General features: G+C 52.7%; 3 protein-coding genes across 6 annotated transcripts in view; 2 read left to right on the top strand and 1 right to left on the bottom strand.

Moving 5' to 3' along the window:
• The window catches only part of LOC126038465 (uncharacterized), a gene marked incomplete at its 5' end in the record, with an annotated part of 96185 nt that extends 88659 nt beyond the window's left edge, over positions 1–7526 (bottom strand). Inside the window, 2 exon segments of the mRNA XM_049800214.1 lie at positions 6880–7216; positions 7218–7526. Of these exon segments, the coding sequence (XP_049656171.1) occupies positions 6880–7216; positions 7218–7526 (646 nt within the window).
• LOC126038926 (feather keratin Cos1-1/Cos1-3/Cos2-1) overlaps positions 1–18285 on the top strand; it is a 92423-nt gene extending 74138 nt beyond the window's left edge. For 3 of the 4 annotated variants that reach the window (XM_049801382.1, XM_049801383.1, XM_049801384.1), the window contains exon 2: positions 17902–18285. In XM_049801382.1, the coding sequence (XP_049657339.1) occupies positions 17923–18228 (306 nt within the window). In that variant the 5' untranslated portion in view covers positions 17902–17922 and the 3' untranslated portion in view covers positions 18229–18285. Of the gene's footprint in view, positions 1–17415; positions 17645–17901 lie in introns of those variants that run through there. The other variant, XM_049801381.1, reaches the window with a different exon arrangement.
• Positions 7525–11993, top strand: LOC126038929 (feather keratin Cos2-3-like). The gene is made up of 2 exons (XM_049801387.1): positions 7525–7669; positions 11691–11993. Exons 1-2 carry the CDS (start codon positions 7628–7630, stop codon positions 11991–11993), a joined length of 345 nt encoding a protein of 114 aa, XP_049657344.1. The 5' UTR covers positions 7525–7627.
• Positions 18286–18572: the final 287 nt, after the last annotated feature.

Consider the following 18572-nt stretch of genomic DNA (forward strand, 5'->3'; position numbering starts at 1 on the left):
TCCCTGTGGAGCCGAATCCACCATCTCCACGTTGTACTTCACCTAGGTTGGGAACACACGAACTGAATGGAACTAATTGTGCTATTCTGGTACCTTTAGGAATAGAAACAGGAGGGATTACAACATGAATCATAATTTTCACAGTCCCACAATAATCTGCATCAATAAGCCCTGGGAGCACCAGAATTCCTTTTAGAGCTGTTGAAGATTGCCCCATTAAAAATGCACTAAGTCCAAACCCCAATGGTCCCTTTATGTTGACTGCGGTTTCCACATCCACTCCGGAGCTTCCTGCGTTGGCGGATCTGGTGGTTGCGAGGCTGCCTGAGGGCTGGCAGCTCAAGCCCCTTGCATTCGTGTCGCCGCGTGAGGGGCCTTTGCAGTCGGTGTAAAGTTTCCCTTCTTCCTGTATTCTTGGTGGTATGGTTATCTTTCTTACACTTGTTGCAGCACTTACTGTTAACAGTACCTGTACATTTGCTCCTAATGTGTCCACGTTTGCCACAGTTAGAACACTTGACCAAGGGTGTCTTACTGGCCTTGTGTTTCTTTGTAGCTCCTTGGAGAGCTGTGGCAGCATAGGCTACTTTCTGTGAGTCCACTGATCGATCCGTGTATTCTAGCATATCAACGACGTCTGCATTTTTCGGCAAATTACACAATGCTTTGCGTGTCTTTTCAGTAGCATTTTCAAAAGCGAGTATTGAGGTATCAGCGTATCAGCAGAAAAAATGAATTGCAGTATTTGGTGAGTTAACGCAAATTTGATTCCGTACTGACTCACAGCATTCCTTAATTTCTCAATGACCTTCCAGTCAAACACCTCCCATTTTTTCTGTCCATTTTGATGCAATAACTGGGAATGTTTAGAGCATAGTCCCTTCTATAATGGCATCTGTTATTACACCCCTCCAATGTCTCTGCCTTTCTTCTGCAGTGGCTATTACAAGCGGCTATTACAGGCGGCTCCGCGTCTATCACGGGTGCGGTTGGTTTCCCCGTCTCTTTTCTGCATTTCCTTTAACAATTCTAACATTGTCTCTTTTTGTTCTATTATTAGAGTAGACAAGTCCTTGTTTGCATTATTTGAATCAGGGTGTATGCTAGGTATAATTTGTTCATGTTGAATGGTGGTATCTGGGGGCTGTTTTTTCGTAGGCAGATTTTTACTCACTCCCTGATTCTGTAGGGTTTCCTTTAATCGTACGGTTAGGGAGGCTTGGGAACTGTCGGATGGCTGATTAATATCGGCAGTCCCAGGGAGTGGAGCAGAAGTCAAGGGCACGAGAGTAGGCGAACAAGCTCCAAAAAGTCTCTCTCGCTGCATTATGTTTTTCTCCCCGCTTTTCCCTTTCGCTTGCGGTTGGAGAGAGCGAGCAGCAAAAGCAGACGCAGACGCTTTACGATCTGCTTTCATTTCTTACAGAGTTGTCTTAATCAATTTCCATAAAGTTACAAGATCTTTAACTTCTTTAGACCCGTCACTAATTTCATCCCATAGGGAGGTTCCGATAGCATTCCAGGTACTAAGCTCAGAAGCTGTACCCACACTAATTGAAAGGTTTCTGTCCTTGCTTCATTAGTTTTTTAGCTGATTTATCATCATCAGTTACCATATCCCATAATACGTCTCCTAATCTACGCCATTCACTCTCCTCAAATAATAAATCCGGATTCTTAAAGCATCCCTTAACGCGACCCAGCGCGACTAACCCCGAAATTTGCTTAATGCAGTTTACTCCCCGCTTTTCTAAAAAGCACTGTAATAATTTTAGGGCTACCTCTTGATCCATTGCCGGCCGGCTTCTTGATACTCCTGGGTGCTACCTTGATTAAGGCACCTCGGTTAAAAAGTCTTTGCAGCCTTTTTCCAGTAGCCCTCACTGACGGCGAACCCATTTTGGACGGTCCAGGCACGAGAGTTAACACACCAACCAAGACGATCAGCGTTCGGTTAATCTTTTGCCCCCCGGTCGCTGCTACCGGTGCTTCTCAGTGTCCGTCGCTCCAATTCCCCTTTCTTCGGTCCCCGTTCGGGCGCCATTTGTTGGAGCGGCGGAGGAATGCACATAAGTCGACCCAATATGAGTGATAGAAGTGATTCAACTTTATTTGCACGGATAGCTCATATTTATACAGTTTGCGATAATTATGCCTACTAGTCCTAATATGATTGGTACATTGCTAATGTTTATTCATTACTAAAACACACCCACTTGTGGTTGGCAGCTACGCGTGTTCAGTAACTTTCTCATGAGAACTTCTTCAAAAGTTACTTGTGAAGTTATGCCAAGGTCACACCGTCCCTGTCTTTCTCCTGATAACAGCGAGACCAGCTGTTGTTTTTCTCCCAATATCAGTAAAGCCAGCTATTTTCGGCCAAGGCCTAGTCTTGCTGCTCAAACTGACGTTCTTTCACACAGAACTCTGCTCGCACAACTTTTCCACAGGCCCATGTCCTTTTTCAGCAAGCCACTTCCCAACAATCGTGGAGTAATAATCGCTCCTGAAAAGGTGCAAAAGGCAGCACCTTGGAAGTATTTGGGCTGGCACATAGATGCTAGCAATGTTAAACCTCAGAAGGTTCAAATAACATGAGAAATTTCAATGGCACATGATGTCCAGAAGCTTGTGGGAGATATCCAGTGGGTGCGGAATCTTTGCGGTATCACTAATGACGATATGGCCCCTCTGGTAGAACTCTTGGGTATGAGCACACTGTGCAGATGAGAAACGGGAAATGACAGAGCTGACCAATTGGTTGCAGCGGCATGGGAGCCTCCTCCAGGGAATCGTTTTCAACAAAGCGCGGCAATCACATGCGTTCTTGCACCAACCCGCTAGGATGTTAGCAAAGTAATTTGACTTACCACTCACTGATGCCCAAGGTATCGTTAAAGCATGCCCCGATTGTCAAAAGGAAGGGCTGGGCTTGGGCTGTGGGGTTAACCCACGAGGTCTTTTGCTATTGCAGTTGTGGCAACTGGATGTCACCCATGTCATGTGGTTTGGTGCAAAGCGTTCTGTGCATGCGTGTATTGATACGGCACGAACTGGAGAAAAGGCCTTACATATTGAATGACATCTTCATGCTTCTTTTGCAGTGCTGGGTGTGCCTAAAGAAATTAAGACGGACAACGGCCCAGCCTAAGGTTCTACACGATTTGCTCGATTGTGTAATTTGTGGGGAATTCACCATGGTACGGGTATTCCACATCTTCCCACAGGACAGGCTATTGTCAAACGGGCCAACCAGACCCTGAAGAACATGCTGCAAAAAACAAAAGGGGGGAACCCAGGGCTTACTCCCAGAGGAACGATTGGCCAAAGCCTTATTTGTGCTAAATTATCTTAGATTGACAGGTGATCACAAAGACCCACCAATGGTAGTGCATCATGTTCTTTTACAGGCGGAAAGGACGCAACAAAGTACAGGAATCATGGTAATGTATAAGGACTCAGAATCCGGGAAATGGTGCGGATCAGCAGAAGTAAAACTTACTGGGAGATCCCGGCTAAGTGGGTCAAGTCATGGCTTCGCACTGATGCTGGACCCGGAATTGTCCCAATGGCAACTGGCACGGCACCGGTGGGTGCTGGAGCCACTGATCCAACAGATTCTGACTAATAGAGCATTACACTTTAGAGGACTAGCGGACATTGAGTCCTTCAGAGAGGGTTTTTGGTTAGGGCATTATAAGGATTTATCACTTGGAGAGGACTTAGAACAGCGTGCCTTATTGTATATAGAACTTGCTTTAGGTAAAAAGTGTGTTAAGCATAATTTGATTAAACATAGTGTGATTCCGGGAAGACAGTGTGGGGTAAATGTAAAAGTTAGTTAAAGCCAAAATTAGGGGTAAGGTCTATTTCCATGAATAACCTGGGAATGAGGTTGATTGTGTTTCCACAGATACAGGCCCACGACGGACTCCTGTTTGATTTGCACGACCATCATCATCTGGAGCATCATAGATGGTGTGGCAATATGAATACTGCCTCAGCCGAAAACTAATGTATAGGTCACCTTGGCTAACATAACAGGTCAAGATTCTCTGTGCATCGCAACTGTATCGTAAAGCCCATGAACCAATAAACAAGATGGCTATGACTCGTGCAGTGCGCCTGGCCAGCGAGCACATGCGTCATAGATTGCAACCGAAGAGGACTTTTGGCACCCGCTGGCCACGTGTGCTAAAACCCGTTCCTCTGCAAATGTATAAATACCAGGATTTTTTGAAGAGCATCGGGCTGGTGTACGGTGAGGCCATTGTTGCCTTTGTGGGGACGCCCACGGAAAGCTGGCACCTACAGATTGCTGGTCTAAGTTCGCGGAGCAAGATGGCACAAGAATGTATGAATGGTTCATCTTCCTCATAGTCCTCATGGTCTGGGTCATTAGGGGTAACGGGTTGGCTCAAAGAATTATGGGCATTGTTGTAGTTATTGTGACTTTAGCTATTGTAATACTTTTACCTTGTTCAGCTTGTTAAGAAAAAATGGCATCCCAAGTTATTAAGCAAGCCTAGATTGCTCAAAAAGAAAAGGGGAAATTGTTGAAGATTTCTTGGCTGGGTGAGGGCATGTGAGCAATCCAGCTGTTAGGTGGGAACGAAGCATAAGTTTACAAAGTGCTGGAGCAGACAAGGATGCTGTGTCCTTGTACGCTGGGAAAAAGGAAGATAAGAAGAGCCTGACAAACAGCTCCAGGATGCCAAAGAATGAGATAAGTAACTGCTGGACACCTCGTGAAGAAGCTTGCACAGCCAATAGAGGATAAGATAGTGTCGTGTGAACCGGGGTATTGTACCAATTATTGTATAAGGCACGTGCACAAGCGCATAAGGTATATAACTGTGTTAAAAGTTGTAATAAATGGACTTCACTTGATCACATTGGTCTGTCCGTGATTTCCCCTGTGGATCCTCCGCAACAGACATGCACCTGGTGACCAAGCTCAATGGCACATCCTCCTGTGCAACATCTTGGGAGTCTCTCTTTCCTTGATGCCTCGCGCCTCCTGTTTCACCAACCTCAAGACCACGGTCGAGTTGGCCTCTCCTGGCTCCTGTAGGGTGCCCCAAGCTCCTCTCAGCACACCCCAAGGCTGCAGCTATCACAAACACAATGGTCAACAACCCCAAACCCTGCAGACACCAACTGTCCCACTCAGCCCCTCCAGGCACTGTGGAATTTCTCCCTCTCTTCAGGAGAAGATATCTCAGGAACCAACAAACGACATTTCCTGCCACACTACCCATCCCATCTCATAAATCTCATAAATCAGCTCCTGAAAAGCTTGTTGGGGGAAAAAAACCCCTCACTCAAATGCAAATAAACAGTCCTTTCACTTGACCATAACCCTGCCGTTCTCGGTTTCCTCAAAACAAGTAGGGTCTGCATTTGACCTCTCCTTCCTTGTAGCCTTTAGCAAAGCCCTGTAGCCACACTATTTTTACTCTTACCATGGCACAATTTAGGTTGGACAGGTCCTCTGCAGGTCACCCACTCCAAGTCCCTGCTCAGAGCAGGTCTCATTAGATCAGGCTGCTCAGGGCTGTGCCTGTCATGCCTGGAAAATTTCCAAGGCCAGAGCCTGTAAAATAGCTGTGAACAGTGCGTTCCAGTACTTGAGAATTTTCAGGGTCACAAAAAAGTGAGAAATAAAAAGACCCCAGACATGGTCTCATGAGTGACAGAGGAGCAGGATCACTTCCCTGGCTGGCTACCCTTTTAAAAAGACATCTCAGAGTGCAGTTGGTCTGATTTCCTACAAGGGCACAGCTGCTTGTGCTGCCCTGGCCTCCCAGACACCACCACTGAGGCAAGCATGCAACCTGGCCTGTTGGAAGCCCATCCAAGGAATGCCTGGAGAAGGCGTCCTTTGCAGCTCAGCACAGGGGCCTCTGCCGTTGCAGAAACCAGATTTTCCTCTCTGCTTCTGCAGCCTGGGAGCATGGACCTTGAACAGCTGAGTGAGCTACTAGAGCCATGCAGGCTTCCCCAGGGACCAGCTGTACAGAAACCTTTCTGGTCAGTGGACAGCTTTCAGCTTCAGCAAACCCCAGACCTTCCACCCCTTTGGGAAACACAGCAATTCTCTTTCTGACTGCCTCTGAGACATGACCTTGGCACCCCTTGAGCCCCCAATGTGTCTCGGACACTAGGCATGTCCAAGCTTTCATCCCACCGATGGGACTTCACCTGCACACCAAAAGGCTCTGCATTTGGTGTAGAGCCAAATCCTCTACAACAGCCTCATGGTCTGGGACCTATGGAGAAAGCCTGAGCGTTTCAGTCACCTCTACATCGTTGTCTCGTGTCTGTGTTGGGCTCAAACTCCTGACTCTGCGGGATGGCTTCTGAGGACCGGAAGAGATCTCGTGGTGGGAAACGATGGAGAAGCTCAGAAGAATGTACTGCCCAGGGAAGTGGTTGAGTCACCATCCCTGGAGATATTCAAAAAGCGAGTGGACAGGGCACTTCAGGACATGGTTTAGTGGGCATGGTTAATGGTTGGCCTCGATGAGCTTGAAGGTCTTTTCCAACCTAAATAATTCTATGTTTCTATGATTCTATAAGAAGCTGGATGCCGATTGTGATGGCGATGCTTGATGCTGGTGGCAGTGCTGATGCTGATGACAATGCCTGGTGGCAGGGGAAGCTCTTCGGGTCCGTGGCCGGGAGGGGCTGGGTGGAGCAATGTGGCCCCCCAAGCAGAGCAGCAGCATCGCCCTGGCGCACATGTCTCGGGCTGTCAGAGACTCCTACAATGGGTTGGGTTGGGAGGGACCTTGAAAGACCATCTAGGCTCACCCCCCGCCAGGGCAGGGACATCTCTCACTCCATCCGGTTGCTCAAAACCCCCTCCAGGCTGACCATGAACACTTCCAATGACGGGGTATCCACAACTTCTCTGGGCGACCCATTCTAGTGTCTCACCACCTGCGGGGGATGTCTGTCTGCATCCCGGTGGGAGGGCAGGGATGCCGATGCCGATGCCGATACCGATGCCGATGCCGGGCGAGCGGGGGAACCGCCCCGGGGCCCGCTGGGCGGGACTTGGGAGGGCCAGGCGTGGAGAGGCGGTGCCGGCGGGCGGAGCGGCAGCGCCCCCTGGCGGGACCGCCCGGGGCTGTCCCCCCGCCCCGCATGCCAGGCCCCGCCCGCGGTGGTTCGTGCCCGGCCGCGGCCCCGGCTCCTCTCCCCGTGTCTCTCAGGGCGCAGTAATACACGGCCGCATCCCCGCGCCGGGGCCAGGCGAGCCACAGGGCGCTGGACCGGCGGTCTGCCGCCACCGACAGCCGCCCCGGTGGGTCTGACAGCTCTGTGGACCCTTTGTGAACAACTGTGATGAATGCGGGGCCTCGGCCCGGGAGCTGACGGTACCAGTAGATATACTCGTTCCTCTGTATGTTGGGGTGTGAGCAGTTGATGCTGATGCCGGTGCCCTCGGTGGTCTCTGCCGACGCCTCCTGCTGCACCTGGGCTCTGACCACAGCCACTGCCGAGAAAGGAGAAGGAAAGACCAAAGATCACCAAAGATCGCTCAGCTCTGGTGGCTCTTTTCCCAGAGAAACAGTCAGGAACAGTGGCAGTGAGACAGAGCTGCACGGAACGGGTGGCGATGCGTGCCCATCAACAGGGATGGAGAGTGGTCCTGGGGCAGGTGTGTGGAGCAAGGGCAGAAGTCCGGGAGGGAATGTGAAATTGGTGCATGCAGAGTTAGAATGAAAGTCGGGTGCAGGGATGGATGGGGAGAGGGAGAGGAGACAGGAGAGTTGGGTGTGTTGCAGCGGAGGATGAAGGGTTGAATTCAGAAGAAGAATAAATGCTGAATGCACGGGGGACGAGAGGATGTCTGCAATAACGGTGTGGTGCAGGAAAGCAAACCTGTGCCTACAGACATGAAGGAAAGGGAGAGATGAGAGAGGGGTCTCGGGGTAGGAAGAGGGCTTAAGGATGCTTGATGCATGGTCTAAAGCTGGGGCGGTGGATGAATGGATGGATGGATGGATGGGAAGAGGAAGAGTAGACGGGGAGGTGGGTTGTTACAGTGAAGGGCAGAGGGCTACAGTCAGGGCAGTAAGAGCTGCGAAATGCACGGGTGAAAGAGCCGGTGCCTGGAAAGGCAGGCGTACATGTAAGCAGGCTTGGACCACCAGAGGTGATGGCAAAATAGGGAGAAGAGGAAGCGAGGACTCGGAGGGTTTGGAAGGGGGACGAGGGATGGCAGAGAGGCAGGCAGGGGGAAAGACACGCTGGAGAAGGAGAGGGAAGGCTTGGCGCTGGGCTCCCCGCCCCCGTCCACCCCCGCCAGCCCCGCGCACCCAGGAGCACCGCGGCCAGCGCCGCCAGCGCCGCGCCCCGGCACCGCCGCATCCCGCCGCTCCGCCGCCCGCGCCTCGCTGCCCCCCGCCAGCCCCGGCTCTCTGCTCCGGCCGCGGCGCCTCCTCTCCGCCGCCTCCGCCAGCTCCGCCCCGGGGCTGAGCCCTGCGCCGGCGCCGCTCGGGGTCTCGCCCGGGCTGCGAGGGCGCAGGGGCTCTGCACGGGCACCACTTGGTCTCCTGGGAAATGCCCTCTCCCGCTCCTCCAGCAAGGACACCTCCCCAGCAAGAAGCAGCCCGGCACAGCAGCAGGGCCCTGACCCAGGAGTTGGACCAGCTTCCCAGAGCTGTCTCCGAGCTCAGGGGCTGCCGGCAGCAGCCGCTGGTTTCCTGCAGATGGCAGGGAGGAGGCTCTCGGCCTCCCTCCCTTCAGCTGCCTCTCTGCACTCCCGGCACAGTGCCTAAAGGTTGTGCTGTGGCCAAGGGGCTGTGAGGACACATGTGCCCACGGCAGCGCAGGGTTCAGGGCAGGGGAGAGGGGGAATCACTGAGTCAGAACGCAGGTCGGAAGGGACCTGCAGAGCTCATACGGATCAGCTCTGGCTTGGAACAGTTCGCGTTAGATCTGGTGGCTCAAGGTCACACTCAGTCCAGCCTTGAACACTTCCCAGCCTGCATGACTGCCTAGGCTGGTTTCTCCCTCAGATGCAAAATTTTGCCCTCGCTCTGTCTGACCTTCATGAAGTTCCAGTCAGCCCATTTCTCCAGCCTGCCCAGGTTCTCTAAACAGGAGCTGTTTCTGACAGTTACAGCCCGTTCCCCTTGCTGGGTGTTGTCCACAGACTTGCTGGGAGTTCCCATTCATGACATTCCTGACAACATTAAAGAGTATTGGTCCTACTACTGATCCCGAGTACTACACCCCATCCATAAGTGTTGGCCAGCTGGGCTTTGCACCATGGTCACAGCTCTCTGAGCCTGGCAGCGCAGCCATTTTTCCATCCACCTTGTCATCCTCTCACTGAACCCATGCGCCTCCAATTTGGTCCTCGAGGAAGTACGGGAGAGGCTGTCAAAGGTCTTGCTAAACTCTAGGTACACACCTCCCCTGCCCTTCCCTTTTTCCACAGTGCCTGTTACCTGAGGAGGAAGCAATGAGTCTGGCGCTCAGATGCAGTAGAGCCTCAGCTCAAAAGCAGACCCACGAGGAGGGGAATCAGCCCTGGCTGAGCTCTCCCAGCAGAGCTGCCTGGCACTGATCTCACCGAGCTCACTAAAGGGAAGAGGAAAAGCCCCGCACTGCACTAGACTTCACTTGACGGCACTGGGTCCAAGATGGTCCTGGCCTCAGGCTGACAGCCATTCAGGCAGGGAGATGGGCTCAGAAAAGTTATCCACTGTGCACAGCCCTTGTCAGAAAGACGGTCTGTTATGGACACCCCTGTGGGACAGCAGCTGTCTTTGGGGGATGCGGTCTCAAATCCAATGTCCCTTCCCTCCCAGGGGCAGTTGCTGGGCTCTCAGACTGAGATTCCAATGTGGGGCAGGAAGGTCCTTGTGGGCTGAAGACCAAAGCAGTCACCAGTTCTTTGCCTCTCCTGTGCAGGCCACAGGGTCTCTCCTTCCACTCACAGCACAGGGATATCAGGATGCGTGTTCCTTTCATTCAGTACCTGTTTGATCCAAGGTCTCAGTCCCTGCCTGACAGAGCACCAGGCCGAGGAACTGCACAAGTACATTTGGCCTTGACATGGACCTAGAGGGGTCGTGCACCGCCCCAGACACCACTGACCCTGCACTGGAAGCACATCCACTCAGGGATGGCCAGCGCAAGGTCAGCAAGATTGCTCAGCCTTTCTGCTTCCCCAGAAAGCAATCCCCATCCTTTTGAGCTCTCTAGCGCTGGGGAGAGCCGCTGTGTCCTGGTGTGGAGAGGCAGGCAGGGAGGACTGCCAGCCATGCTGAGGTATTCCCAATATTGTTTCCACTGAATTAAAATGTGGATCAAAACTAGTGTGAAACCATCCTTGTTGGGGCCTGAATCAGCAGCAGCGGAGCGTTTGCTTTGGAGGACAGGGAAAGGAGGGCTCAGGAGACAGTGGCTGCATTTCAGTGCCTCTTCCCTGGACAGTTCTCTAGCAGTCTGGTGCCATCACCACTCAGCTGCACTCAGGCTCCTCCTGACCCTGGGAACCTGCTGCTCTGTGGTGCTCCTGGAGAGAGCAGTGGAGAGTGTCCCTGCCATGAGCAGCATATTCCCTTGTGATGAGGGACACACAAGGACACACAGACACAGGCTTATGCACACCAGCTTAGGCTTGGACACATAAATATGCTTCCACGTTCATCCACACAAACCTGTTTGCTTACAAGTACACACAAGACAAGAACACACACAAGAACACCATGAACCATGGACCCTGCTGAGGACCCCTGGGGACTGGGCAGTGTTAGGCAGGAGGGGGTCAAAACCTAGGAGCACAACGCACACACCTGGGGAGGCAAGAACAAGAATGGACCATCGGGGTGAGTTGAGGAGGGAAGGAAAGACCAGGACATGGCACACCCTCATGCACAGGAGCCCACGATATCCAGCTGAGCATTGCTGGAGCTCCTTCCTGAGAATGACACTTCAAACAGTCGCAACAGTGTGACCTAGGCTAATGTCACTTGCCTGCTCTGGACTTGTCCAGCGCTTGAGCTGTGTCTTCTGCCTGCACTGCTGCATTCCTGCCTGAGAAATCCTGGGCATTTCATCCCGCTGCTCAGAAGAAGCCTTCTTTGGGGAATGGGCATGGAAAAAATCTGGAAATGAGAAGGCAGCAGTGCAGGAAACCAAAGCACAGCCCATATCATTAGCTGCGAAGGTTTGCATTGAAGATGAGCTTGTCAGAAAATTGTTACCTCTGCCTCTGGTCCTGCAGCAATGAAGGGCAGGTATAAAAGTCAGCCCAAGTCCCTGCTCTCTCATCCACTCCTCTTGCCTCCTTCTCCTTGGGAACCAGGTGAGTCTGAAGGCCCTTCTCCTTCTCTTCCAAAGTGAGATCTCTCCTCGATGGACCTCTCTGTTGATACTGGCTCTGGCCTGTGCTGGGGTTTGGATCTTCTTGTCCTGAGAGGGGGAAGCAGGGAGAAGGACTGCGTAGAGAGAGGCTGGGACATGGTCGAGGGGTGTTTTGGTTTACAAAGTAGGAGAGAGCCTCCCTGGGTCAGTCAGTTCTTTGTAGGGCAATGAAGACTGCGTGTCTTCTGGCCGAGCCTCCAGCTCCCCACTCATTATTGGCCTTGGCTCCTTCGTGACAGGGAAATCAGGCTGCTCCTCAGTCACCCTTGTGCTCTACTTCCTCCCTGCTTCTGTCCCAGGTGCACCTCCAGCCCCACGACATGTCCTGCTACAACCAGTGCCTGCCATGCCAGCCCTGTGGCCCGACCCCGCTGGCCAACAGCTGCAATGAGCCCTGTGTCAGGCAGTGCCAGAACTCCACTGTCGTCATTGAACCCTCCACTGTGGTGGTGACCCTGCCCGGCCCCATCCTCAGCTCCTTCCCGCAGAACACCGTTGTGGGCTCCTCCACCTCCGCTGCTGTTGGCAGGATCCTCAGCCGTGATGGAGTGCCAATCAACTCTGGGTGCTGTGACCTCTCTGGCATTTCCAGATGCTACTAGGCAGGAGGTGCCTCATCTCCAGATAAAGATGCTGCAAAAGCCCCAGGGTGACACCTTGAGGAACTCAGAACATGGTGCTGGGCAGAGGATCCGTCTTTTGGATGCTGTTTTCAGTATACCTGAATGGTTTTGCCTGCCTTTCCCTTTTCTTTGTGGCTGCCTATCCCCTTGCCCACACCGTCTCCCCAACACCAACCTGGTAGGGACCATCTGTCTCCTCTCCCTCCACGGGGCAGGCATGATGCAGGAACTTCCCCATGGCCAAGGACTCCAGACTCTCAGCCGTCCCCAGCACTCCCTGCACTTCTGTCCTCCACTTGGAGTGAACTCGTTGCCCTCTTTTGACTCATTAAAGCTCTGCTGCATTCAAGCCTTGCCTCCCTGTGGTCCTTCCCCCTGTGGACACTCACCAAGCGGCCAAAGCAGAAGGATGTTGCTGTGGGGTGCATGGGGGAGGTGAGAGCACAAGGAGACTCTTCTCCATCCACAGAGGAATGAGAGGGTCCACGCCCTGCAGTGCATCCTCTCTGGGGCACTCTCTCATGGAGCTGAGGAAGTCATCCCTGGCTGCTCTGCTGCCTGTGACGATCAGGCCTTGCCCTGCTGTGCCTCTACCCACAAATATCCAGAAAGGCAGGAAGCCCTCAGGGGTCAGCAGCCACATGACCTCTTGAGGAAGAGTGTTCCTCTTGCTATGGTTGGGGCTGCGCTGGGGTCACAGGGGGTGGTGTTGAGTTCCAAAAGACGATTTGCTTTGCAGAATGGGAAGAGGGCTAAAGAAGGGAACAGCCCTTGGGATGGCCCATAGCTGCTACTCCACCTTCCAAGTTGTCCATGAAAATCCTTCCTTTCCTTTATCTCATGCAGAACCATTATGTGGATGGAGCCTCACGTGACTGCTTCCCCTCACCGCATGCCATGCAGCCTCAAGCATGAAGTGCTGGATGCCCCTGCCCACCAGCCACACCAAATCTCTTCCTTCTCTTCTACACCACACAGGGAACTGGGCTGTTTAGTGATCTCTGTGCCCCCGTTGTTTTACAGGGCATGGGACAAGGGGGACACGACATCTCTGGTACTTCCAGCCATAACATCACTGCTCTCCTATGCTTCCTCTCTTTGCTTTACCTGTCTGAGGCAGATTGACCTTGGCTGGCTGCCAGGTACCCACCAAGCCGCTCTATCACTCCCCTCCATCAACAGGACTGGGGGAGAAAAATACGATGAAAGGCTTGTGGGTCAAGATAAGGACAGGGAGATTACTTACCAATTGCTGCCATGGGAAAACCAGACTCGACTTGGGGAAATTAATTTAATGTATTGCCAATTAACTGCAAGAGAGTAGGATAGTGAAAAATGAAACAAAACTAGAAGCAAATTGCCCCCACCCCTCCCTTCTGGCCAGGCTCAACTTCACTCCTACCTAACTCTTCTACTCCCTCCCTGCAAACAGCACAGGGTGATGGGGCATGGGGGTTGCAGTCAGTTCATACTGCTTCATCTCTGCCGCTCCTTCCTCCTCATGCCCTTCCCCTGCTCCAGGCTGGGGGCCCACCCACAAGACAAGTCCTTCACAAACTTCTCCACCATGGGGCCTTCCCATGGGCTGTCATTCTTCATGAACTGCTCCCGCATGGGTCCTTTTATGGGCTTCAGTCCTTCAGGAATGGGCTTCTCCAGTGTGGGTCACCTGTGGGGCCACACATCCTGCTAGAAAACCTGCTCCTGTGTGGGCTCCTCTCTATGGGCCACAGTTTCTACAGGAGCCTGCTCCAGTGTGGGTTCTCCACAGGCTGCAACTTCCTTCAGGCCATCTCCACCTGCTTTGCTACGAGGTTCTCTGTGGGCTGCAGAGTGGTCATCCGCTCCACTGTGGTCCTCCATGGGTTGCCAGGGGACAAGCTGTGTCACCATTGTCTTCTGCAGGGCTGCAGGGCTATCTCTGCTGTGGCTCCTGCAGCACCTCCTCCCCCTCCTCCTTCACTGACCTTGGCGTCTGCAGAGTTGTTGCTGTCACTTTTCTCACTCTTCTCCTCTGGCTGCTGCATGCTGGTTTTTCCCTTTTCTTAAATATGTTATCACAGAGGCGCTGTCAACGTTGCTGACGGGCTCAGCTTTGGCCAGCAACGGGTCTGTCCTGGAGGCGCCTGTTACTGGCTCTTTCTGACATCTTGTCACAGAAGTCATCCATGCAGCCCTTCAGTACCGAAACCTTGCCAGGTAAAGCAAATACACCATCATGACTCTTGTATTATTATTTTTGCAGAAACTCTTTTGCATATCTTGGCTGCAAGATAAACTCAGCCAGCTCAAGGTTAACAGGGGAGGCTGCAGGCAGCTCCCTCTCACTACAGGCAACTACACCACCTGCACCTGCATGCAAAGGAGAAGAAGAAACAGCGCCAGCACATCAATTCAAACTGGGGAAAAAAGAAAAAGGATGCATGAAAAATCACAGGGTAGCCAAACCGTGTTTTTCAGCTGCTCTGTAATGTAAGGTTGCGTCTGCACTTCTCTGCCTTTGGAAGAGAGGGTATTTACCTTAAAGTGAGTCTAGAGACAGGTTCCCTACTACATCACTTCTGATGTGCCAGCCTCAGTGTCTGTAGCCAGAGGGGAGTCTGCCTTGTCCCAAACACACACCCTTCTGCTGCCACATGAGCGTGTCCCTGTGGCACCGCTCCCTTTGCAAGGGCAGGGGCTGGTCCCAGACCCTTGAGGAGATCACCGGGGTCAGGTGGGACCTTCTAGCACTGGAGGATTTTTTTTCTTTTCCTTGTAACATAGGACTTCTTTGCAGGGGGAGGGCAGGAGAGCATGAATGTGTGTGACTGGTCTGCATGGACATAATTGTGTGGGCACAGGTGTGTGTATGGGTGTGCTTTTGTGTGTGTACAGCTGTGTGGAGGAGCAGGACCTTTCCTGGTTTGCTTGTGCCTGGCCATTTTGCCCCTGAGGCAGATGCTGAGGTGCTAAAACCCACCCCTGGTTCCCAGGGCCTATGATGGTGAGGCTTTCCCCAACTGCCTGAAGGTGGCGTCATCTGCCTCCTCTTCTTGAGCAGGAGGTGTGTGACAGGCTGTGCTGGTTTGGGCCTGGGCAGAGTTAATTTTCTTCGCAGTAGCTGGTATGGGGCTATGCTTTGGATTTGTGCTGAAAAGAGTGTTGATAATTCAGGGATGTTTTCATTATTGCTGAGCAGTGCTTACAGAGCATCAAGGCCTTTTCTGCCTCTCATACCACCCCTCCAGTGAGGAGGTTGGCAGTGCACAAGAGGTTGGGAGAGAACACAGCAGGGACAGCTGACCCCAACTGACCGAAGGGATATTCCATACCATATGATGTCACACGCAGCATTTAAAGCTGGGGAAAGAAGAAGGAATGGGGGGACGTTCAGAGTTCTGGCACTTGTATTCCCAAGTAACACTTACGGGTGATGGAACCCTGCTTTCCTGGAGATGGCTGAACACCCACCTGCCGTTTGGAAGTGGTGAATGAAGTCCTTGTTTTGCTATGCTTGCACATGTGGCTTTTGCTTTACTTATTAAACTGTCTTTATCTCAGCCCATGAGTTTTCTCACTTTTACTCTTCTGATTCTCTCGCCCATTCCAGCGGGGGGGGGGTGGGGGGGGCACTGAGTGAGCAGCCGTGTGGTGCTTAGTTGCTGGCTGGGGTTAAACCACGACACAGACATATCACTACACCACCACCTGTGCCACAGGGCAAGTGTGAGAGCCTCCCCTGGCACGCTGTCCCCCACGCGTACTTCTTCTACCCCTTGTGCTCTCCCTTCTCTTCAGTCTGTGGCAGACCTCCTCCTCCACACCTACTTTAAACTCCTCCTGCCCACTTTAGCAGGTGTTTGCAAAAGCACTCTTGCCTCACCTTGTCCAACACCTTCCACTCCTGACAAGTAGTTCTCACTCTTCCAAGAGGGTCCTCTATGGACAGAAGCCAAGGCTGCTGAGTGCTGCTGCTCCCCACTCCTGCCATTCACACTGCCCAAATGAGCTCTCAAGGGAGAGGGATTCTTTTCTGACTTCTGTGCCATGCTTTGCATCTCAGTCTCAGTAAATGGAGGTAATTAGGGGGTTGGGATTGAAATGGATCAAGACCCCTTCAGGGCATATCTCCTTCCAGCCCTGTGGGACCAACTCAGCTTCCAAAGACATCCTCGTGTAGAGGCTCTTTCAGCCCAGACTCACTGCCCTGAGGGAAGGACTTCACAGAGTCATCTTTGTTGCCAGCATAATCCATAGAATCATAGAACGGCTTAGGTTGGAAGGGATGTTGATAGACCATCTAGTCCAATCCCCCTGCCATGGGCAGGGACATCTCTCACTAGATCAAGATGCTCAGAGCCCCATCCAACCTGACCTTGAACACCTCCAGTGATGGAGTATCTACAATGTCTCTAGGCAGCCTCTTCCAGTGTCTCACCACCCTCACTGGAAAAAACTTCTTCCTTATGTCCAATCTAAACCCACCCTCTTTCAATTTAAAGCCATTGCCCCTTATCTTGTCACTACAGGCCCTGGTAAACAGTCTGTCTCTCTCTTCCTTATAAGTCTCCTTTAAGTATCAAAAGGCCGCAAGAAGGTCTCCCCAGAGCCTTCTCCTCTCCAGGCTGAACAACTGCACTTCTCTCAGCTTTCCCTCATAGGAGAGGTGTTCCATCCCTCTGATCATTTTCATGGCCCTCCTCTGGACCTGCTCTAAAAGATGCTACAGACTCTTCCCACAGTCACTGAAGAGGCATCAGCTCACACATGGGACTTATGCCATCCCAAAGCAGGCATCCATGGTAAATGAGACAAGTCATCTTTCTGGAGACACTGATCCTGTAATTGCCCAGTCGTGGCCTCTGAACTGCCCAGCTAGCACAAGCTCACAGCAAGGCCTGCATACCTGGTCACGTGCGCATGGCTTGCTTCATCATGCCATCAGAAGTGAACCCACAGGCTGTCCTACCAGAGCCTACAAGCACCTCCATCCCATGGCTAAACCCCAGAGCCACATCCACGCTACTCAGGGACAGACAGATAGCAGGGAAAGGGCTTTTGTGGGGGTGAAATGGTTTCAAGCTGGGTACATCACTCTCATCAGCTGCACCTCCCACTCTCACCGACTGCAGATCAGTCTTCTCCCTGACTCCGTCAAGTCCAAGACTTGTGTGGTGGCCCTGGATAGTGTAGGCAGCCTCTCTTGGGGTGTCTTCAGCCTTCTCAATTAGCTCTAGATGACTGGAGGTCTGGATGTGTGTGTATGTGCGTTGTCTAAGCCAGCTGTTTAGTCTACCTTGAGTGTCCTTTACAGGACTCCTCCAGCATGTGAGCTGAGTCCTCTGCCCACGCTGATGTGTTTTGCTCCGGAAATGCTTAGGCCTCTCACCCTGTCACAAAAAAGAGAGCGTCACTGGGGAATGTGCCCGGCATAAAGCAGGAAATGAAACGACAGCAATTCAGGGAGCCAAAACACAGCCTATAGCATTAGGTGAGACGTTTTGCATTCAAGATGAGCTTGTCAGAAAATAATCACCTCTGCAAGGGATGCCTCTGGCAGCCTGGGGCAGTAAAGGTCCATGATAAAAGCCAGCCCAGCTCCTCACTCTCTCATCCACTTCTCTTGCCTCCATCTCCTTGGGAGTCAGGTGAGTCTCAACCCCCTTCTCCTCCTCTGCTTTCTCTAAAGGCAGGTCTCACCTTCTGGACTCAGGGCTAGGCAGTAGCCGCATGGGAGCTCGTGGCTCTTTCTGGGCCCTGGCAGGATGAGGCCAAGAAGCCCTTAGACATCTCTGCACAGCCTCCATCCTCTGAGCCTGCATTGTCTTTGGCTCCCTCGTGGTTTGGTCACAGAATGCTCCTCACGCCTCCTCATGTTTTGCTTCCTCCCTGCCCTCTCTCCCAGGTGCACCTCCAGCCCCAAGTCATGTCCTGCTGTGATCAGTGCCTGCCCTGCCAGCCCTGCGGCCCGACCCCGCTGGCCAACAGCTGCAATGAGCCCTGTGTCAGGCAGTGCCAGAACTCCACCGTTGTCATTGAGCCCTCTCCCGTGGTGGTGACCCTGCCCGGCCCCATTCTCAGCTCCTTCCCGCAGAACACCGTTGTGGGCTCCTCCACCTCCGCTGCTGTTGGCAGCATCCTCAGCTGTGACGGAGTGCCCATCAACTCTGGGTGCTGTGACCTCTCCTGCATCACCAGCCGCTACTGTGGCAGAAGGTGCCCCCCCTGCTAAAGATGCTGGCAACGGCCTCCGATAAGGACTCCTAGGAACCCAGAAGATGCTGCTGGACAGAGGATCAAAATTCATGGTGTTGTTTTCAGACTAGCTGGTCATCTCTCTCTGCCCTGCAAGGGCAGCGTGGAAGGGACCAGCCTGGGCTCTCTGAAAACATGGCCAATGCCTACCTTTCCTCTCTTCCACTCACCCTTTATCTCTTTTCTTTGTTGTCTTGTGCTCCCCTCAAATTCTGCTCTGAGGACCCCAGAAACCAGCCTGGAGTGACCTGCTAGGCTGTCTCCCTTTTGCCAGGCAGGTCAACAGATGGCCGGTGGCAACTCTGCTGCAGGAAAAGGGGA

The sequence above is a fragment of the Accipiter gentilis genome, chromosome 5 (genome assembly GCF_929443795.1).
Source record: "Accipiter gentilis chromosome 5, bAccGen1.1, whole genome shotgun sequence".
In the NCBI taxonomy this organism is placed as follows: domain Eukaryota; kingdom Metazoa; phylum Chordata; class Aves; order Accipitriformes; family Accipitridae; genus Astur; species Astur gentilis.